Here is a 23,610-nt window from a genome sequence, read left to right on the forward strand (position 1 = left end):
GATATTGTCTCTGTATGGAGGTAAAAATCTGCAAGATACACAGACACATTTCATTATGATTTTAGTGTAAATTAATAGGGTATGACCTAGTGATCTAATCTAATGAGCTAATGATCCACATGATGTAATGCTACTGATGCAGTAATGAACAAGGCTTCTCCACAGCACAGCACTATATTTGGCCTGTTCACTAATCTCTGACCTTTGTGCCACATTGGTGTATTCCTCAGCGTCTGTCCACAGGGGTAGGGGGTACAGATCAAGGGAGAGAGGGATCAAGAAAGAGAAATAAAAGCGAGAAAGAGGAAGAGTACTGATGGCTGACCGAATGGATGAAGACATACAAAGAGAGATGTAGTTTTATCTTTAAAAAAAAAAGAAAAGAACCCTACCCATTTTGTCTGCTCTGAGCCTAGCCTTATCTCAGTGAGAACAGCAAGTTTATTCAACAGGGTCATAATGGGGTGTTCAGGGGGGTCACCCTCCCAAAAGCTTCCAGGCCATGGCCGTAGAGGGGGGTCACTCTCCCAAAAGCTTCCAGGCTATGGCCATAGAGGGGGGTCACCCTCCCCAAAGCTTCCAGGGACTGCTGGCACTGCCATTCGGCTGTCTGATGCTGTGAGAATAGATTTGGGTCGTCTCATACTATTCTGCTGTTAATGCTGACAAATAATAGCAATCGAAAATCACACAGTACATAAACTGTCGACAGAATATATTTACTAGTTGAAGTTGGAGAACATTCAAATGTGCAGTCAGATCTTTTAGGATTTTACTGTAGGTCGATTTGTAGGTTTGTGTATTTCCAATAAAAACTCATATTCATGGGATGTCTTGGATCATATGGACACATCGGTGTGCAGAAGTCAGAGAGAAGACACTGAGAGCGAAGTCCTACCTTAGAAAGCCAGGGTTCGCATGGTGGAGAAGAACGAGGACAAAACAGACACCAACTCATTTTGGAATCCCTTTCCCTGCTCTTTATACGCAAGCAGATAGTAGTACACACCAGGTGGTACTAAGAAAGTTCCACTGGAATTTTCTAATGGCATTTCACCTCAGGTGTGCGTGGGAGGGCTGTCTTACCTATTACCAGATCCACGTCCTAAGATCTGGGCCATGTTCCTGCACTAACAGATGCTACAATTCTCTGCTAAGTCCACAAAGACTAATACCCAGCCACAGACCAGACGTAACTGTTGTCTATTTCACTCTAGGAGACTCTTGAACATGCACAGAAACAGAAAACACGCAAGTGTACACACACACACACACACACACACACACACACACACACACACACACACACTTGTGGAACTGCAAGTCCTTTCAATCTGCCTCAGCTACTGGGTTAATCCTCAAAAAGCTGGGCAAAGAGGGGGAGGAGGAACACACAGGCAATCCTGAAATAGGTGAACAGTTTATAGGTGAATGAAGCAGAGAGCCTTCCAAGAGAGGCTGAAGCATTCTTGACATCTGTGTAAAATTAATAATGTCTAATAATGTAATTTCATATCAGGGCTGTGAATATATTGAACATAAAAGTGCTCTTATTTTTTTTGTACACATCCACTTGACCTATAGAACTGTATAAAATCTCTCTCATAAGCACCCTATTTCGGTAGGAGGAATTCTGCTGTGAGATTTAGCATTCAGTGTCTTACAAATTTAAGGCATTTTTTGTATAGTTATGATCAGCTGTTTATTATGCTATTCTGGTTGCAGTACTGAAGGGGAACAGGTTTATTTGCATTTACAGGTCACTGCTGGTGCATTTTCAGTAGCTTTTTCTGAGGAATCATTTCAGAAATTATTGAGAGGCATCATGTGTTTCAAACAGAGGTTTGTAGACATGACCCATGTTACAGAAGCATTGTGGTGCCTGATATTTTAGAGAATCAGACACACTAGCCCATACATTTACACCCCTGATAAGTACTGGTCTGTCACATCTTCAATGTCCTCAAGGACTTTAGAAACTAAATACACCACAGATTAAGATACACTAGAGATTAACCAGGCAGTTTAATTGTGAACAACTGAGAGGAGATGAGGAGTGAACATGTCTTTAGTTACAGTGTTCTGCTCAGCAATATTGCTCTATTTTTGCAGCTGACTATTAGAAGCTTTATTCGATGGACCTCCTCCTTTCTACACCAATATTCTTCTTCACACCTTAGTTCAATCACTGCACCAAGGCCAGGGAAACAGATAATGAAAATAACTGGGCTACCCCTAATTTTATAGTTTTAATTTGTGCTTGAAGGCTTCATTCTGAAGACAGATCCACAGAGGAAGGCCCAAACCATATGATAAAATTCCTGACAACCAATCTATACAGTGCTTACTAAAGTTTTTGCCTTTAATAAGCTGTTCTTTGTAGGAAGATGAGCACAGGTTTCATCACATTTGCCACAGCTGGCTTTAACTCTGTAGAGAATTGTAATGAAATAACAAAGATATGCAGTTGAGTAAAAAAAGGAAAAAATTTATTATTTTTATTATTATTATTATTATTATTATTTTGTCTAGAACAAGAAGTTTAAGAGACTGTGGAGGGTAAAGCCAGCAAGAAGCAGCAGAGTCTTAAAAAGACCAGGCTGAGATGAAACTGGGCAGGGCAACCTCAGTTTCCATGGTTATGCCAGGGCTCCCATTGGGTCCCAGGCAGGAAGAACAATGGGTTCTTGCTCCATGACCTCGAGCACCTCGGTGGAGATGAACTTCTTGTCCACCACTACTTCATACACATATTCAGAGAACCAATCGTCTGTCAAGATTAGATAACCTATGGGGAGAAGCAGAGAGGTAGAGATTAGGTAAAGATACAAGGCAAAGTGAATGAGAGATGAATGAGAGATGATGAGCAGGAGCAAGAGAGAGTAAGTGAGCAAGAGTGTGTGTGTGTGTGTGTGAGTGAGAGAGAGAGAGAGAGAGAGAGAGAGAGAGAGAGAGAGAGAGAGAGAGAGAGAGAGAGAGAGAGAAAGAGAGAGAGAGAGAGAGAGAGAGAGAGAAAGAAAGAGAATATCAGATGGAATCCAATGGAGAAGAATCCATATGTTCAGTTTTGAATACATCATCCATAAATCTGCAGATTCTTCTTATTATGTCTGCTTAATAAAGATTTAATAGTGGATATTCAACAGCAAACTGTTGTAGGCAGCACATAAAGGGTAAAAGTAACAAGATTAATATCAAAAACCTCTGATTAAAGCCAGCAGTGCCAAGAGAAAAACTGAAAATGAAGGCTTATTGTTGCACTCCTGAAAATGAATTTCTTGTGACCCCCAAGCTGACTATAAAAACTGTTAATATTTTTTTGCACTGCCACCTCTGTTAAAAGAGGGCGTGTTCTTAACAGTGCTGGCTGATCCCCTATTCTCTCCATCACCGCCCCTACTGATGTAGTGCTGGAAGGGAGGGAGTCTGTTCTACGGAACCAGCCCTTTATCTACCACATGTCTGTTCACACTTCCTCCTTCCACAGCCAGCCAATCCTACAGAACACATGCACGCACACACATGTGCACACATACGCAAGCACATGCATGCACGCACGTATGCACGCACGCATGCACACAACCCCAAACATATAGTGAGGTGGATTTTTTGGTCTCATGCACACTACTTCAATGACCTGTTTTTTTGTGGTTAAGTCTTGGGCATAAGGTAAAAGAACCTTCTAAAAACTTCAGTTCTGTTGTTTATTTAGCTTTACGTTATCGTTAAAAATGTGCTGAGGTTTGACCAAATGCGGGATGTGGGACATGACAGGAAGCCTTTAGACATGGTTCCCAAACTGAGTGGCCAGGGTGGTCCCACTTACACCCAGCAGGAACAGAAACTGTCTCAGTGACAAACACCTGAACCCAGAGACAAGAGAGCAATGTCTGACTTGGAGCTCTCCCACCCAAACACCCAGCCACCCACCCACTACGATGTGCTTTTTCTCAAACTTCATAACTAACAGCACAAGCAGCTTACAAAATATACACATGCTGGAAACAATCCATTGGCCGTGACCCAGTATGACTGCAGGAATGCACATTCATAAATTCACGTTAAGAAGGAAAAAAAATTTACAAGCCTCAGACGCCACTGCTGACGCCACTGCAAAAACAAATATTCTGTCAAGATCAGTCACAGAAATATTTCCCCTCTTTGTTTTTGACATTACAGTCAAAACCACAAAAAAGGGCAGAGACAAGGTTAGAATAATCAATCTTAGCTGCTCTGTGCTTTACCCCTCCTCTTTCCTCCTTAGCATATCTCATTACACACTAAGCTCAGGAGGGAAACTGTTAGGACCAATCTGAGGTCTGCTGACCGCTCTAACCTTAAGCACACATTCTCTCCCAGAGTAACAATCTCCCCTCTCGCCCTTTCTCCAGCTGTCAAACAAATATTGCTCCAAAGTCCCAAAAAAAGTGGCAAATAAAAAATACAAATATAAATGTACTCATGTACAACCACGGTTCAACTGAAATAATAACTCACAAGAGCTCTCCAAGCAACCCAGCAAGATTCTTAACTAAGAGGTGGTTCTGGAAAATTCTGTGTATCTTAGGCAAGCTTTGAACTTTTAAACACAGATGATGAATCAGTTAGTAGGCAAATAAGCTGCAAAGCATCACTAAGCTGAAATAGCTTTAGAATCTGCACAGGAATGCAGGGCTTATTACACAGAGCAAAAGTGAACGTTAACGTGAAAGCTACCGAACCCTTTTATGACTTCATGGGACAGACCTACCAGTATTAAATTCATTATATAAGTATCGAAAAATATTGAAATGGAATTCTAAAAAAATATTTTTAGTGGTTTGCCATACGTGTAATTATGGCCTATGGTATTAAAAAAATGTACCACACAGAACATTTAGACATTTAGATTTCTAGTATATTTCAAATAACTTATGTATTTAGGCTCATTTTGCCACCCATACTACTGCTGGGTGACAATACAGAACTCCCTTTCGGGACTAATAATTTAATTACTAGGAATTTAATCTGCAGTTGTGTTCAGAGCAGAACCAGACTTATGTTTTATGTACAGTATGTATTGAGTATTAACTCAAAGACCATCAGGGGACCAGATCCAAAGAAAAATCACACCTGAGACAGCTTTCCTCAGCTAAGAGTCTATCACCTCATAAGAGTGGAGAACCAGAGAGAAATGAGATGTAATCCTTCTGTAAATTAGGTTATCCCATTTATAAAGTCCTAAATGTTCCGTCTACAGAGTGCTATGAGGTAGGCAGACTGGACCCACTCACCTTTATTTCCACGATCGTCACCCCATGAGTTTTCCACTCTCCACTTCTCAAAGCATGCCTCCTTCTCCTCCTAATCAAGAGAGTCAGTGGGAGAGAGATGCAGAAAGAGACATAGAGAGAGAGAGAGAGAGAGATATACATAAACAGAATATCTGGAGGATGTTTATTCAAGGCGATAGTAAAACCTGAGCTGTAATCTCCTACCTTGGGAATCATTTCTATGAAAATGTTTTCATTAGGAAGAGCATTAAGAAAATCCTAAATTGTCTCCGTAACGCCAAAACAGCCCCAAGGGGTTCGTTTGTTTCAGCCAAGTACAGCTGTAATCAGTGAGCTGTAGCTCTGGGAGTATCTCGCCACCAGTCTGAGCAGCATGTTTAAGACAACGCTGTAGTGGTAAATGCTCCACCAGTTCCTGCTGGCCTTAACGTGGTTGGGGGGGGGCGAGGCAGAGGAAAAGGGACCTCATCCTTTTCACTATACACTAGTCTCTGACTTATAAAGGATAGACAATTCCTTCTCATGCCATGTTTCGATCAGTTTCGTAGTGACTGCATGAGTTGTAAAAGGAAAGTCCAATGACAAATGCATGCACTGCTCACTGTAGCTTTTTTGGCTGAAATATCCATTTGAGCCATTCTGTGTGAACATGCAGAACTGTGCGCACTCTGTACCTTGTTGGTAACAGCAGTAAGGACCATGGCGTGTGTCATCAAGGAGTCTCCGAACATCAGCCTCTCTGCTTTGTTCAAGTTTTTCACCGAGATGCCAAACACCAGCTCGTGGTTAAACCTGAGTACAGACGCAGAGCCTATCAGACTCAGGCACTCCTCAGACACACACACCCCCCTGCCCTGTCTCCCTCCACATAAACACACAATCAAGGAAGTGGGTAATCACTCACACATTCATGTCGTTGATGCCCAGTTTGCCATGGAAATGCTTCCCTACATCACAGCCAAACCATACAGCCTGCGAGAGAGAGAGAGAGAGAGAGAGAGAGAGAGAGAGAGGATGCAGTAGGACAAAAGGTTAGACTATTAATGATTGTAGAGGCAAGTGTGACACCAGCATTTCAGAGTCCAAGCACTCTGAAATCACTAGAGATCAGGCACACCAGGGTTGGGCAGGGCACACGAGAGTTACACAGCACTCTGAGATCTGTGTGTACGTGTTTGAAAGCCCCGTCCCCGTTCCGTACCTCCCCTTCCATGATGGACTTGGCAGCGGCTGTCTTCAGCGCTTGGATGGGCTGGTTGTTGTAGAGCGTTCTGCGGCCCCCCACCATGTTCCCCAAGAACTCCACACTGTACAGTTTGCTGAAGGGGTTCTGCGGCCGTGGATCGTTCACAAGACACACCTGTGTAGGTGGGTTACAGACCATAAGCCCTGCCCCACACAGGTAAAGGGTGGTGGGCGTGTAAAGGGAAGCACTGCAGTTGGATGTGATACCTTTTCCTTGAGGTTGTACAGTGGCTTGACATGCTGCGTGTAGAACTCCTTGGGGGTCAAAGGGCCGATACGGTGGAAGTTCTTGTCCTTGTCCCTATACTCCCAACAGACGGTGTCAGGAGGACTGCCCAGACACACACTGACCACTCGAAACACCTAAACACACAAACACACAGGTTATACATACTACACACAGATTACCTAAAACGACAACACAGGAACAGGACACATACTGTCAAGCATGTGGGAATGTAAAAGTCACAGTTACCAGGCTGTTCCAGCAGGCCGTTGGCCTGTTCTTAACCAAGTGCTGTTTTCAGTTTTTTAGATTAAGCCTCCCCTGCTCTGATAGAGCTATCTGTGGCATTTCCTGCTTTCTCCTGCCTAATCCTTGAACTATATCTGCTGGAATTTTTCTTTCTCACAGCAGAGCTTAGCCCATCAATAATAATAATAGTGCGTGTGTGCCGACGTTGATCATAAACATGCACACAAAAATTTGCCCATGCATGCACAACCCTCCCCTTTTATTCTAAAAACTTCCAGTCGACTATTCACCGATTAGCGTCTGAAGTCTGGACAAATAAAACTGCTCCCATGGTGAAAATAGAGCTCCAAAATTATTTCTGGCCTGCTGAACCTTATAAGACCATGGGCACCCAGCATCCCTGCACCAGGCCCATTTAAGCCTTGCAGTCTACTACCTACTCTTAACTCTAACTTAACAAGAGAGTTTTCTCCCAGGACTGCACCCTGTATCTGCGTCTCTCCAACTCCAGCCTCCTCCCGTAAAGATAGCCATTAGGCCTTTCCGTTTGTTTTCTCTGTCCAGTCCCCCTTGGTGAAGGGTAAATGCCAGGGCTGCCCTGCCCTCTCTCTCCCTGTTGACCTAACGCTGGACCCAGATGCTCTAGGCAAACAAACAACCTCATATGCCCCTCCTCGTCCCCTCACTCTTCCTTGGCAGGTCAGACAACCGCGGGCAGCTCCATCCAACAACAACATGGGCTCCTGCCTTTCTTTTTTTTTTTTTCTCCTCCCCCATGCCCGCTGAAAAGTGCAGCCCGCACAGAACAATGGCCGGGCACCGCTGACGTCAGCCGACAGCCAGCGAGTCAATATTGAGACACCTGCGTGGGGCAGAGCAGTCCGGGTCCCACGGTAAGGACAGAGACGCTTGTCTCTTGTCTGGGGAGGGCCAGCCGCCGCAGGAGACAGGGAATGATGCGGAGCCTGCTGTGAACACTTCACTTCAGGAAAACGCGACACCTCTTCCAAAAGCGCCACATCTCACGCCCTCCACCTGAGCTCCGGCTCTCACCCTCAGCACGGCTGCCTTGCAGCAGAGCTCATAGCAAGCTCAAAAGTCTCCTGCTCAATTTGAGCAGAAAAGTGTTGTTATAACCTGCTGTCCAAGTGGGAACAGCCCACCTAATGGGCTAGAAGGAATGTAGATCTTTCTTATCTGTGAACATGTGTGTGCTACAGCTGTGGTATATGGCACCAGGATATACTTCTTCCTAACTACACTGTCAAGTGTGTTTGTGAGCTGACTTTAGAAACTGTTGGAGTTGTGACTGCCTTCTGACACCCTCCGCAACAGCAGAAAACATCCAGACAGCGTGCTGTTGGAAAGGGGATCGCAGCAGGCAGTGTGGAACTGCTGCAAGGGTGGTTCAGGCCACACAAGTATGTGTTTTGCTTTCCAGCACATCCTAATTACTGTCTTATCTGAGATCACAAGCACCTGCTAGGCACGCCAGGGCCTCCAGAAACTGTTTTTGTGCTCATAAACTCCAGGAACATCCCTGAAGCATTGTGTGCCTTCACTTAAAGGTCTGGATGGCCCAGGTTATGTTTATGTGCACTATCATGTCAGATCATAATTGTGTCTGAGGTGAACTAGTGCAGGATGGTTTGGCTGTTGACCCCGTTCCAGTGTTACCTAGGTGGGGTGGCCAACCTTGTGATTGCCCCCCGCCGCCCCCACCCTTCACCGTAAACACTGGCTCGTCTTCCAGCTTTGTTCTCCGGCGACTGCGGCCTGTTCTTCGGCAAGCATTTGTTTGTTTGCATCTGTTGCCCAAACACATCTTTGCCAAGATGGAAGCGGATGGGTCAACAACGTCCATCTCAACACCTTGTGATAATTCTCCTGAGTTCTCCATTACGCTTGCTTTGTGGGAGATCTGACACAACACAATTCAAACATATTTATGGCACAGGCAGATGATACATGGGCCCGGGATAGCCAAGTACAGGCAGAATAGACTTGATTGAAACTTCTCATGCTGTAAACATAAAACATATGTGCATCTTATAGGTGCTGACAAAAGCATTTCAATTAGATAATGCAAGACTGTGACAGCCTGCCTTTTTGGGGGGTGTCTCAAGCTCTTATAATTACACACAAGCATTAACACAAATGAGAAAACCCGAATAAGAAATATGAAAGAAAGCTCTGACCAAGCTTACTACAATCAACTCAGACTAAGCCAACAAAACTGGAGAGGTCTTCAGTCTGGTGTATTTAGGTTGAACCAAGCTCTCAACTGCATCAAATTTGATCAAACTATTATCAAAGTCCACTGATCCAGTGCTGTGTTTCTAAGGTGGTAGGGCCCTAGAAACCTTAATATTCAGGTGCTCCTGCAGTCCATGACAGGATGGACTAGTGTGTTAGATTAGGTCAGCAACTAGTCTCTGCAGGTCAGATGTACACCGTTCAGAGTTGGCCATCTCAGCAACACTTTATCGACAGAGGAAAAGGATGCAGACACAGACCAGTAGAGATTAACGTGCAGGCTGGCTGTATGCTGTCGATCAGTGTACAGCTTTTGTACGGACCTCGTCACGCGTCTCTGCTGAGTCTGTGCTACATCAGCTCACCCCTCTGCAAATGCTTTACCCAGGTTAGAGCAGAGCGGCTTTGATCTGCCCATGATCACAGACACATGCGTTGGCCACATGAAACAGGCATATGCCCAACTGCACGCATACACAGACAAAGTCAGTTGCAAATACTACAAAGTACAATTTGGGTCCATAACCAACAGTATTGGCACATGCATACAATGTCATTACCACTTACAGTCCAAAAAGTGCCAAACAATGCAGGTCAAGCATCCACAATACAGATGCAAAAACAAAAAGCTTGTCACCACCACCCACAAGATCATAACAAACTGAGGCAGTGACTCTTCACGGTCAGGTCCCATGTTTCCTCCTCCGCCTGGCTCTTCTACTGGCATGGACCAGCTCCATGAGTCTAACCCACACCAGGTGGACAAACACACACTGCATCAGCAAATGGGAAGACGTCAGCAGCGAGTGGGTGAGGCAGCCCAGCCGGGTGCAATCGAGAGCTCGAGACCTGGGAAGCAGAGCCGTTAGGCCCAGGGCCGATAAAAGCATTCGATTCAGGGACGAGGAGGACTCAGAAAAGTGGCAACAAGACTGCTGGCCTGCCCAGAGCAAAACCGCTCGTGTCGGTACGCGATGCGAGCTCTTTACAGATGGTGCAGGTGTAATAATATTGCCGGTGAGATTGCTTTTGCCACTCAGTGTCAGACAGAGAGCGATAACGATCTTGTTTGTGGAACATTCTGTCATCAAGTTTCGGAGCCCAGGAGCCCAGGAGCCCAGGGCTCGCTTTCGTTTCCTTTCTCCCTTTAACACATGCACTGCAAAATCATGACAAGCGCATATGAGATAATAACGCAAGGTAGTTTTGTTGGGCTTGGTGTACAGGTTATAGCTTTTCTTTCTGTTGAAATAGATGGTATTCACGCTTGGTCAACTCAAACATTGATCAAATCAAGGTAAACTAAAACGAATAATGACCCTCATGATATTCATCTGACAACAGTAGTCAGTGGCTGAACCATCTAAAGCTAATATTCTTCAACTTTCCTCAACTTCCTAGAGCTTTTGCATGGACCATTATGGGTTGTAAAGTGGAGACAGTAAACCTGTCATTATAGACAATGCGATATGGATCAGTAGAGTATCTAAAAACAATGTGAAGTTCTGTAATAATGCAGTCAGTGAGTATGAGTGTGATTTTGAAAACTTGGACTATGAAATTAGTGCTCTGCTAGTGCACTGTGGTAAATGATGGTCTTCAGAGTTTTCTGCTCGTTTCCTGTCATAGCCCGAAGTTTAGGAAAGGAAGCACACCTGATAAAGCCAGAACCATCTCATTTCTTGGTGGAACAATTGCTTCAAATGTTGTAATAACCGGTGCTGGTTCCAAGAGTCATCTCTCAAAACTATCCAGTGTATTGTATTTCTGGCCAGGTACATACAATCTTATGGTGCCCTCTTTTGGATGCAGGATGAAGTGACATTTTAATTTTAAGCACTGCTCACATTGCCATGAGGGAGGCATACAAAAGGTGCACTCACCTCCTCCATCATGGTGTACATGGCATCATTCAGTTCAGCTTTAGAGGCCTCACTGGCAACCATGTTCCTCAGTCTTAGACAATACTCTCTCAGCTATGAAAAACAACAAGAAAAACAAGAACAAAAAAAAAACAAAAACATTAATGTTACACAAATATTAAAAGCTATGCAAGATCTAACAAACAAAGCCAAGATGAAGCATGAAACAGAATATGGACTAGCAAGTACTGGGTGTTGGTGATATGGGGATGAAATGGATCAGGTAGATTCAATATGTATAGGATAAATCTCTGTATATTTGACCTCTTTTGGGACTTATTGCTTCAGAATTAGCACTTTATTCACATTACATATTTCTCCAGAACGTCTGTACGATCTGTTTTGTAGTAAACACCAGCTGGGTTGTTAGCTGCTGATTAGCCTTTAAAGTGCAAGCAAAGGGCATTCCCACAACAGCAATATTTTCTTAACATTACCTAAACATGGGGCTTCATATCGGGAAAGGTACATTACTGAAACTCTTACGTTATAGCAAGCATTTAAAAATATTTTTAGTTTTTCCTAAAATTACGATATATATCAAAAGGAATATCTCCCACAACTTTCATTAAAGCCTTGACACACAGACTCCGTCCGGAGGAAGTCAAGCACTTAACACATCATACCTTTTAATCATTTGTTTTATGACAGTAAGTTATCATTAATTATTTTATGACTGTAGGTCCAGGGAGGTTTCTCAGTAAAGCCTGTTGTCACCCATTATAGATTAAGAAGACTACAAATGAGTAGAATAAATACAAGTCTAGTAAAATACATGCAATAAGTGCATGTACCCAGAGTGGGGCTAGGTTGCTGATTCTCAGATCTCACCCCAGCACTCCCAGGTTGACGCACAAATCACATGTTCATTCATTCACCGGATAAGGAAATGATTACTTGAATTACACATGTGCAAAGGCCTGCACAGAGTATGTTAAATAAGCCTGCCAAATTTCCATCCCCTCAGGCCCTCTAGCCATTCACTGGCTGACTAATTCCCCATACACTAAATGTCAGAATTAAGGTTGAAGAAGATGTAAAGGGTGGCAGCAGTGTTAGGAGGAAGCATGTAAGTGAACCTTGTGATTGAGGATGTCATTCATCCTACGGGAGGCCTCTGAGCTGTGAGACTCGGGAAAGCACTTCTTTGGGATGACACCATATTTTTCTGGAACACACAATTTATGTCAGAAAGATATGATTATTCCACTTGCTCAATTAAGATTATAATCTTTAACATCATAAAATGGAGAGGCTATAATTTTTCTAATTTGTTCACACACTAGATGCATTCACAGATTTATTTTAACTGCATACCATTTTAACCGCAGTCCTAGATGATTTAAGGACAGTCTGAGGAATTTAGCAAAAGTCTATCAATCAATTAGCAGTCATATTAGCAGTGTTTTTTTAACAGGTCTTAAGGTCCTAGAAAGAAAAGGTAATGTTATAAATACACTGTTGATTTCATTTAACAAGATTATATAAGTGAGAAATATAGCACAAATACAAGTGCATTGTGGCACTGGTCGGGACGTTTGTGGTACAGACTAACCAATGAGGTTAACTAGCATGTCCCACTGTCCACCATCATTGGTGGGATTAGAGAGTAGAAATTGAACCAGTCGACCGTCTACTGGCTCCTTTCTCTGGGCTGTCTCCACGTAGGCGTGCAAAAAGTAATAGCAGCGCTCCACCTGAGAAAACCAGAATGAGAGAGAAATGCAAATTCTGCCTTTATAAAGACAATGCAAATACTGGTATAAAACATGGAGACAAAAAATTTAGCAAAAATAATAGCTCTCACTCAAAAGAGGAGTCGACACCTACATAGGGTAGGGTTAGCAGAGTGGGGTATCTTCAATGACAGACAACAACCAATACAATGCAGAGCACTACTCAATTTCTATACATTTTAATTCCCACAGCTGAGTAAAACAATATTGGGAAGTTAAATATTGCAACCTACTGTTAGGAAACTACCAATACAGTATATGGTCATTACCTTATCCCAGAAAAAGAGATAGGACTGACTGAACTCAAACTCTTCAATGTTAAACTTCTTCATAAAAGGAAGTCGCATGACATTGAGGCATGAAAATATCCAACATCTCCCTGAAAGAAAATGAAATTAAATGACTTTTAATAATGTTTGTTTAAGTTGTAGCCAGTCAGATGCAAATGTATGAGATTATGCAAATTCTACTGCTGTTTTATTTTATTTTAATAACAGTAGAGTATGATAGTAATAATACAGTAGCTATAACAACACAGATTTTTAACAGAAATCTTCTCAGATGTTCAGGGGTTGGGGGCCTAGCTTTTAGTACTGTTTGGTGGCTTTGCTTTGTGTTTGGTTACCTGAGTTCTTTTGGTTGGTGACAGGCTTGCCCTCTGTGGGGATGGTGTGCTGGAAGATGTGTACTGTGTCTTGGACTGTCTGCCGATGCAGGCACACCTCAAGTGGGTCAATGCAGGTAGACACATTCTGGGCCAGGAGGTAACGAGGGTCGGCGCGCAGACGCTTGGCAAAGGTAGACACCTTCTCTTGACTCAGGCCCAGAGCTAGATACAACAATGCAGCAGTGTGAACACTAAAATAGGTTTGCTTCAACATTGACTCTGGTTTGCGCAATACTTCTTACAGTAAAAAGCAGCTTTAAAGTGTCTCTGGACTGGATAGCTAAAGGAAAACACAGGAAACCGTGGTCAGGAAAACTGAGAGGAACTGGACCAAATAGGTTCCCTTTTCTCCTCCAACATGTGACCATAAGGGGGGCTCAAAGGCATTGAGTACAATCACTGTGAACAGTATTAAAACATCCAGATGCCTTGCAAAGGTCTAGTATATAATTAGAACTGCACAGAAATAGAAAGAAATTAGTCTGATATTTTGTCTGAACAAGCAGTGCAACGTTGCTTAATCATATATGTTGATCAAAAACCAGAAAATCATATCTGACTGGTTGGGTTTAAATGGCCACACCTTTCAATAGCTTTACATGGTGTGGAAAATCATAGCAAATAAAACAATGAAAGGGTTTTTATAAATGTAATGCCACCCTCATCTAAAGAAAGCATGATTGGGATTGACTAGTATGTTGCTTTTATTTGGAACCGGGGCCAATGGGCAGCTGACAGGGTGATCTGACTCTTTACATAATAGCAATGGTTTTTGCTCCACGGTGTTCCAGTGCCTTCATCTTCATGACCATTAGACTACTCTGTAACTCAGTTACTACGCCGAATGAAGAAGTTTTATTCAGCTAAACAGACATCTAGCTTGCTAGCTAATGCTGTGACCTACAAAGTCACCGCCTCATAGGAGGTGAAAAAAGATTAACTTAAAAACTGAGCTTAAAAACACCTGCAGGTCAAACTGAAAACAGTGAACTAATGAGAAAGCTAGGTTATCTTACCTAACCCTAGTGAAATCAACGTCCAGCTGTGTATAATTCTGCGATATGAGATAACAAATAGCTTCTACAATCTTTACACCTTCATTACTCTACGTTAAGTCGGTAACTTGAAATCGAAACCTATAACTTAGCTATTCAGAATGTAGCTAGTTATCGTCCTTTTTCTGACTGCTTATGCAGGTCTAGGTGTTTTTAAATGAGCGAAGGCAATTACACTGCTATCGACAGCTAGAAAATGACACTGTTGTTTGCTCGGCTTGATGGTTGAAGGCGTAATCATAGATCCTGGTGATCAAGCTAGATGACAAACTTAGCCAGCTAGCTATGCTACACACTTCCCTTTAGCTGAACAAAAAAAGATGTGTCAGGCTGAACCGTTGTGGATCAGCATTAGTGACCATGATTTAAAACATCACTATGTACATACCGGTTTCCATGTTTTCACGCAAGAAGATCGGGTGTCTGCAATGTTTTTCTAACAGTCAGGAGTCTTTGTCTTTGTTTATTTCATTCGCCGACAACCAGTCAGCACGCTCGGAATTCCGGAAACAGGATATTGAGATAGCAATTTAACTGGACACGTTGCCTTTTCAGTGTAAAGTCCCTCTCTCAATATGTAACGTTTGTAATGCTTTCAGTCATAAGATGGGGAAAAGTTAACATAATAACAAACAAACAAACAAATGAAAAGTAAAAATGAACTTTTAAGGAGCAGGTATGACCAGTCCTTGGTCGTTCCGTACAAAAACTGAAAAAGTGAAAATGTGAAAATAAACCCGATCTTGTCACCCGCTCAATGGAATAACAAAAAGCAGTTAAAGTAATAAAATGCATGCTTATTAATAATAATGGACCGTGTTGATTAATGACATAGTACTAGTAACATTGTATTACGAATTATAAATGATAAATTATAAATGTTACAATCAGGCAGCGTGATAGAGCCTTCTTGTGGTTGTGAAGAGGTAGTTATCCTATTCTAACCGGAGCTGGATTGTTGGCTGATCATGGCTAGGAATGAGAAAACCTTGTTTAAAACCTTTTAAAAAGTTTTTATTAGTTTAAGAGCAAGAAAGGGCAAGTTTTCTATTATGCATTAGAAGGTTGTTCAGAAATAATATATGCAGATTCGAATGTGCTATTAGATTTGTGGAGGGTTTTTTTTTGTATTTTTAGCTCTGATGTACTGTATATGAGAGGCATTCAGTATATTATAGATTGTAGCTGTTTTATTAGTTAATACCGACTAAAATAAAATGTTGGTTTGTTTTGGTTAGCGTTTAAGAAAACGCTGTTCTCTGGTGTTCGCATTTGGTGTCTTAAGCGCCCTCTAATGGAGAAATGAGAATCTTTGGCTGGTAGACGTTTTGGCTGCTTACATCGTTTAACCTCAAGATGGAGACTCTTCTTTATCGTTTGAATGTAGTAGACCAGCGTATTATTAAGATGTGGTAACCTTTTATTGTACTAAAAGTATACTGTTTCTTTACCTGAAATAATAATAATCTACACTAGACATTAGCTGTGGTATAAGAATAAAACATGCTATAAACAATGCATAAATTAATGGTAGTTATAGTAAGTGCTTTCAATGAATCATATAAGAAATGTATGTTTTTTGTGAATGTAGTTAGTATTTTGGTTCTGGCAGGAATTATTGTTACCAGACAGCTCTCGTTATGTTCATTATGGTTTTTGCATGATGAGAACAGCCAAAAAAAAGCCCATTTATGATTGAGGGATTATCAAACACCCCCATCTCTCTTAAACTACAGGCGGCCTTGTTGTGTCTCATAAATAAACTAGGAAATTTATGCCAGATGTTACCTAATCTGGCCAGCTCCTAGGGATCTCTCTGTGGGCTGCATTAACAATAGTAGCGGTGGCTGTTCTGGGGCAGATGGGGTCCCCTCTGCAAACAATGTCTGCAGTGTGGGGGGATGGGGCAATGCATTGAAAGTCACCCATGGCCACATATCATGCTGGCTTTAGTCAGGGTAGTGTTGGAGGTAGGGTGGTGTTGGGGCTTGAGGGGGGTGCTTTATGTGAACGCTTATAAATCCATACTGCAGGAATGGAGAATGTTATGTCCAGCCATCTGTCCAAAATTAAAAGGTGAGCATCTTACTCTGCTGGCTAGCACACTCTGATCTCTCTCTCTCTCTCTCTCTCTCTCTCTCTCTCTCTCTCTCTCTCTCACACACACACACACACACACACACACACACACACACACACACACACACACACACACACACATATATATATATATATATATATATATATATATATATATATATATATAAAAGCTGCAATAAGTGTATTACAGGTGTCAGCTGTTTATCGGTTAAGGGTGATTAGAGCATCTATTATCAGTTTTGAGAGCAGCATCTTTTTTGACAGCAGTGGAAAACACTGTAATAAATTGAACATAAATACAGAAAGTAATATATTTATAGCAATCATGATACAACGCACGGTGCTACGTTGTGTCCAGATGATTTCATGCTTTGCTTGTTGTAGACTGTTACACTATATTATCTTTCACAAATCAAAATAAACACTAAAATAATGATCCCTGTGCTCATTAATGAAAGATTTGGCAACTGCAAAGTGTAATGTCCCTTGCTGCTGATGTCAGTAAGTTAACAGGCACATGACGAGATAGCTGCTTTAATGCAAAATCCTTTAAGAGAAAGAAGGGAGGCAGTTTTCAGAAACGCCCAGGGCAATTCAGTTAAAATGACTGACCATAAAGAATTTACAACGTGGGCCTCAAAAAACAATGCTGCAGCTGTTTACAGGTTGCATATATATTAGTCCTGACTGGTTCTGCAGCTCCAAGAGTTCTACGGAGAATTTGAGTTTCGTTCTATACAGGTAGTTCCTTCCTTGTCATGCCTCTGTGATAATTTTTTTCCATAGAAGATAATGAATGACTTGTATTTGAAACAATCCCATGTCCCAGAAATTACTTTACAGCTTGTCCATTCATTGAGAAGATACAGTTGCATGGAATTTGGGGCTATATATAACAATTCTGACCATTAGGCAACCTTGATGATCTGGAAATATCAGTATTTGTTTTCCTTAGAGTTAGCGGACATTTGGTTGTGAATGCATATCGCAGTGTCATAAAAACTGAGAGCTATAGTTGCTGGTGTCTTAAACCCTTCTTATATGATCATTGAAAAACAAAAGACATTTCAAATGCTGCAACGGAAAAAAATTACTCAAGCACTGCAGTTTTGTTGCACCCACCTTGGAGGATTTTACTCTCCATGGCAACAGATGCAGATGTATGACTATAGGATAGACAGGCTCTAATTTTCCCACCACCCTCTGGCATACCCTACTCTATGTGATCCTCGGTCTGCTCAGTCATGTTTAGCCATCACTCCGCTCCTCATCTCAAACAATGCAATGAGCCTATGGTTTATGGGTACCTGTGATGACTGTATAATTTATTCAGTGCATTGTTGTTGATTCCTTTTCACCCCCCATTTATTTATTTATTTATTGGTACTTGCAGACAAACATTTACTCTATTACCCACTGACATTCTATAGTTTAATAGCCCCTTTAATAGAGTTAAACTGAGACAACCACTGAACAGCAAATCAATTTATAGGCCTACCAAATCATAATTAATTTTACTCTGATGTTATAACTAAAGACTCATCAAAATAGGCTTGTAAAGAAGTAAGCTATACCTGCAAAAATTACTCCCTTTTGAGTTTTGTTTCAACATAGCAATGTGGAATTAGGTGAGATAGCCAGCAGTAATATCACCTTGTTGAGAATCTGGAGTACTGTGAGAGCCTCTTTACATCAGGCCCGGTGTGGACAGAGAGAGAGAGAGAGAGAGCGCGAGAAAGAGAGAGAGAGAGAAAGAGAGAGAGAGAGAGAGAGAGAGAGAGAGAGAGAGAGAGAGAGAATGTGGTGCGTGTTAGAGGGAACTGAAGAATGCATGTGAAAGGTATGTGGCAGTGCTTGTCTAGTAGTTAATGTGCAGAGGAGTTTCATCTGGAGACACTAAAGAAAGAGCCTTTGTTGCCCTAGGTTATTATGCAAGGATTTGTTATTTTTAAACTTTATCAGCTGGTTGCAAGAAGCATTGTTTGGGAGTAACTAAAGATTTTTTTTATTAAAACATTAAATAAGTGTAAAAATAATAATAGCAATCCATTAGACAAAATAAAAAAATAATGAACACAGCCCATCATAATTGGGCCTAATCATGAACACATAGAGCATTAAATTAGTTCTCTATATATCTGATGTTTTGTAAAAAGGTTATGGTTATGGAATTAGTACAACTCAAGTTAATTACAACTCAATCAAATTTTTTCCTTTGTGTATTGTTGTTTGTACAGTGACCTTGGTATGAGAAAGATGCAATAAAAACGAAATGCATTGTTGTTGCTTATCCTCACAACCTGGAACTGGTTTTGGAAATCAGTAATATGAAAGTATAATGTGATATAAAGTTAAAATCTTCATTACATTTTCACAAATGTTATACTTCACTTTGATAAACCAGTGTTATTTTGTTATATAGTTATACATTATACAAATTTTAACATCACAGACCTGCACTTGTCCATGTCCAATTGTATTTAAACGATAGAGAAAGGGTTAATATGTTTCCTTACCAATGAAGCACTCAGTGCCCAAACATGGTTTTATATTTTCTCAAAACAATGAATGGAATAATTGTCTTGAAATTTCCGAAGAAATGACACCCTATAAAAAAATACAAAAAAATATTAACTAAAAAAATGCATAGGCTTTAAATAAAACAAGGCAAAGGGGTCGTCATATTTAAATTCTAACGACACCTCAGTACCCAGTGTTTGCGTTCTGGAATATTTTTAGTAGCGGTGTTGCGCTGCATTTTCAGTCAAGCAATGTATATGACTTGCGCTGGTTATTTTATGAGTTTTATGAGTTTTGCAGTTATTGCCAGGGTCTCGCCTGTTTTTACGCCAGTGTGCCCGTCTCACAACGACGCTCCCGCGTTTGGCCACCTCCCCTCTCATTATCATGCGACGCTCACTTCGTTTGACCGGAGAAAGCTAGACACGTCCAATCACATCTTGAGGGGGGAGGTGTTTTTTATCCACATTTGACAGTGATCCGTGTGACGTCACACGATACTCCGTGCTCCAACAGTAAGCGCAAAGATGCTCTGAACGCGAGACTGCAGCATCTTCCAGTCAGACGACACAAAAAAACGCATCTCTGAAAAGCTTGTGTCCAGACACTGCATTCTGTTCTCTGGACTCTTTTGACATATCTAACCCCAGCCCTCGAACTTCGAACCGCAGTGTAGGCTACGTTCATGCACAACCCAAGGACCGATTTAAACATAGTATTTTTTTGTTTTACCTCTTTTCTTTTTCCATTATTTATTCGACTAATTTTTCGTCTAACCATTTAAAAATATTTTTGATACTTATTTTACTGACCGTTGGGTCTATATCCATGAGGAGAGCGCCATCCCAGAAGACAGTGCTTCATAGGAAGGAATTAACCGCTTGAGCCACAACTGAAGAAAATTTCCCCAGCACCTTTCTTTTCTGGGAAGCCTGACAGAACATAATCTGGTCCCTGAATATTGATGTGACTCTTTAATCCTGCCAATCGTTTGCAAATACAAACTACTACTAGCACTCGGTGTGGTTTTGCCAGTGTTTGGAAGGAGGTTAGCGCGCCCTGGGGTCCGTACATTGAAACGAACGACACGGTTGAGTCGGCGCACCCCATATTTCGATTTATCGTAGTCACAGAATTACAGATAGGTTATTTTAATACATTACAAGAAGGATAAACGTAGGTGAGTCAGTGTATATAAGAAAATGATGGCCGGCGGGGCAGTGCAGCAAAACGGGATTTTCTCGAATCCGCACCATCACAATCAACAGCCGCACATGGAGTCGGATCCCCCGGATTCCCGCAAAAGACCGCTGGAGACTCCGACGGAGGCTAGCAGCACCAAACGCACAAACACAGGAGGTAAGAATATAAAAATGCTAATGTGACTTTGAACTGTGTGGCGTTATAATATCAGTGGTGAGGTGGAGTAACGATGGCGTAATGGCAGGAATCGCAGGTTGATTTGTATTTTCTAATCGGTGCGTCTCATGGCCTTTTGAAAATATTATGTTGATCCAGAGCATGAAAACAAAAGTTATAGAGTAATTAAACACTCCAACGTGAAACCGGATATGTAACATATATGTGCGTCCATTTTATAATAACAGTGGCCTTTGATGTTAGTGATGGCTGCGACCATCTGTAGCCTAGCCTGGTGGCGATATGTCAGGGAAGGACGGTTTAAAACATATTCGTTGCGATGTACTTTTTAATCAGTCTTTGCTCCGGATAAACATGGTTTAAAAAAAAAACAGCGGATGAATTTACCCAAGGCAATGGACAGGAGGAAAACAATAGAAAACATGGTTCATGCATGTGCACGCGCCCGCATCCTTGGCATCACCGCAGATGACCTTGCATTACGAACCGGTGCTTCCGATTTAGCGAAACTGTACTGTGGAACATCGAACAGTTGGATGAAGATCATTATTGTTTTTGCTCGAGCACTGCGCCAAACTCTAAGAGTAGTAGACATGGTCACTATGTATGGTGTATGCAATTACAAAATAGGAAAAATGGCCTGGATCATGCAGCCCCGTCCTGTACAAACTGGCGTGCCAACCCACTAATCTGTCACTAGGCTACACTGTCAGCATCGCGCTAAATGTGTGTAGACATTTCGGACCATCGCACTCAAGTTCAGTTTCCCTATAGTTGCTGTAGTTCGATGCAACACGATTCAATTATATCACCATAGTCTGCTGTGTACAATCTTTGCCTTCCACACCCCGTCATATAAGATGGTATTTACCTTATAGAATGAGCGTTACCAACAAAAAACAGCATGCAACTACAAAACTGCACATTCGTCTCTTGCCTGGTGTTTACATACGAAGGAATCATGGAGAAAGCATTACGCATTGCCAATCAGAAAAAAAACATGCTGCGCCCGTGGGAGGCATTATACACAAACACCATCCATTTGCCCAAATGAAATGGCTGTTATGATGGCAAGAGCACCCCTAGACCCAGAGATGATCTGTTAGTGATCAGCATACCCATAGCTTAGTGTCCTTCAGAATAGCACAGCAAATTCATTAAATAGGCAGACTGTTACATTCACCAGCAGTAAATATGTTGATGAAAAGCTTTAATATCAGAGTTGCCTCGTTTAAACTGAGACTTAATTTTCTGCTGGTTTTAGACTCTAAAAATGGGCAGTATGGTGAATGGGTGTTTTCAAAAACTACATCAACAAGTAAACAACAGTGAGCTGAAATATTCAAGATTTAAAAGCATTATAACACAGATACTAACAGAAATATTGCATAATTTTAAATTGGATAATTCAGTAACAAGGAAAAAATAAAGAATGGCAGTATTTTTAATTAATTCACTTTTAATAAATCAGTTATTAGTATGTGTTGTCTTTCATAGATATGTAGCTGTGTGATCCATTTGTAAAATGTTTCTTTAAATTTTTAATGCGGGAAGTAGCAATAGCCTTGTGTGTATTACATTTATTTAGTAAGGACAGGATAGAAAAACTGTATTATGTTGACTGAACTTGTATTTAAAGAAAAAAACTGTTACTTCAGTTTGACCTTTTATAAGGAATACAATTTTACAATACAATAAAATTTCAAGTCAGGAATAGCACAGTTATTGCAGGATGCTGTTATTGCACCTTACAGATTGAAAGTGGTATATGTGCTTCATAGTCATATCCAGAAATTACCCACTTATACAGAGCATTCGCTGTTACTTAAGATCGTATAATTGATCAATTTGATGATCTTGTAATAAAAGGTTAAATAAACAAATATCCATAAGTGTTTGGTTATATGGAAATACATTGTTTTGTAGAAATAATTAGTAGCACTTATCTATCCATAAAAGAATCAGCAACTGAAAAATCATGATGTCACACATTAAATGGTGCCTGGTAAAAACTCTTTCGTACATTGTGAGACTGAGCTGACTAAAAATGAAGACTAATTTGCTTGCCAAGATGTCATTAGAAGAGGAGTGTTATTTTAGCCCCATCACCACCATAAACCTTTTCTCATTTTCCATGACCTGTGCCTTGAGATATAATGTGATCCATAAGATAGAACGTGGTCATTTTGTAAATGGAAGCACTGGCAGAGCAGCAGGCTTGTCGACACTGTTGTAGGGGATGCAGATGTCCTTGGTGAGAAGTGTGAGGGGACTGTGACCCTCTTATGGAAAATGGGCCAGATAAAGTGTCTGTGTGTGGGTGTGTGTGTGTGTGTGGGTGTGTTTGTGGGGGTTTATTGCAGGTTTGTCGCCGGGGGGTGGTGGTGCAGCAAAGGTAGATGATAGGGATTTTAGCTGGTCTATAACTGATTTCTTTTTCCATTTTATTAACTGATAGCTATGTAGCTCTCTCTGCTCTAACCTACTCAAGTACCTAGCTACCATCCTCCTCCTCGTGTGAGAAAGGCAGAGAGAATGGAGTGTCTCCTGTTTAGTGAATAAGCTGAGGAGCTTTCTCAAAAGACAGTCTTACATAAACATGATTTGCCAGCTGTGGTTGAAGATACCCCCCCCCCACACCATCGCCCTAAGACATTTACATGGAGCACAAATAGCTGCTTCCTCACTCTGGCCCACTTCACTGAAAGAGAGGTGTTGTACGGTGACACTAATATCTCTGCGTGGCTAGCCAGACCTCCCATCCTGGGAAAACTGTAGTTTTGTATTGCGTGTGCTGTGTTCTGCAGATCTTGGCTTAGGGTGTAAGGCATTCACCCTTTTACCTCCCAATCTCCCCTCCTGCTCTCTCAGCAGCCTTGTTGAACACTGCTCACGTGTATCACGTTGACCTCCCCTCTCCCTGCCAGTCCACCTCCTTCTGCCCACGTGTGCCATGTTGGCCTCCCCTCTCCTCGCCAGTC

At 41.6% G+C, this 23,610-nt stretch overlaps 2 protein-coding genes across 3 annotated transcripts in view; one reads left to right on the top strand and one right to left on the bottom strand.

The window, feature by feature from the left end:
• Positions 1-2,467: 2,467 nt before the first annotated feature.
• blmh (bleomycin hydrolase) lies at positions 2,468-15,131 on the bottom strand. Its single transcript, XM_027005817.2, has 12 exons — positions 15,018-15,131; positions 13,533-13,736; positions 13,177-13,286; positions 12,727-12,868; positions 12,251-12,339; positions 11,133-11,225; positions 6,726-6,881; positions 6,475-6,633; positions 6,178-6,245; positions 5,948-6,065; positions 5,274-5,343; positions 2,468-2,788 (listed from the first exon to the last, which is right to left on the bottom strand). The coding sequence occupies exons 1-12, from the start codon at positions 15,025-15,027 to the stop codon at positions 2,640-2,642; spliced, it is 1,368 nt and encodes a 455-aa protein (XP_026861618.1). The 5' UTR covers positions 15,028-15,131; the 3' UTR covers positions 2,468-2,639.
• A 4,656-nt stretch (positions 15,132-19,787) lies between these two features.
• The window catches only part of nova2 (NOVA alternative splicing regulator 2), a 36,857-nt gene continuing 33,034 nt past the window's right edge, over positions 19,788-23,610 (top strand). Inside the window, exons 1-2 of one of the 2 annotated variants that reach the window (XM_035533935.1) lie at positions 19,788-20,608; positions 22,889-22,890. In XM_035533935.1, the coding sequence (XP_035389828.1) occupies positions 20,452-20,608; positions 22,889-22,890 (159 nt within the window). In that variant the 5' untranslated portion in view covers positions 19,788-20,451. The remainder of the gene's footprint in view (positions 20,609-22,888; positions 22,891-23,610) is intronic. The other variant, XM_027005813.2, reaches the window with a different exon arrangement.

Source organism: Electrophorus electricus, chromosome 15 (genome assembly GCF_013358815.1).
Source record: "Electrophorus electricus isolate fEleEle1 chromosome 15, fEleEle1.pri, whole genome shotgun sequence".
Classification (NCBI taxonomy): domain Eukaryota; kingdom Metazoa; phylum Chordata; class Actinopteri; order Gymnotiformes; family Gymnotidae; genus Electrophorus; species Electrophorus electricus.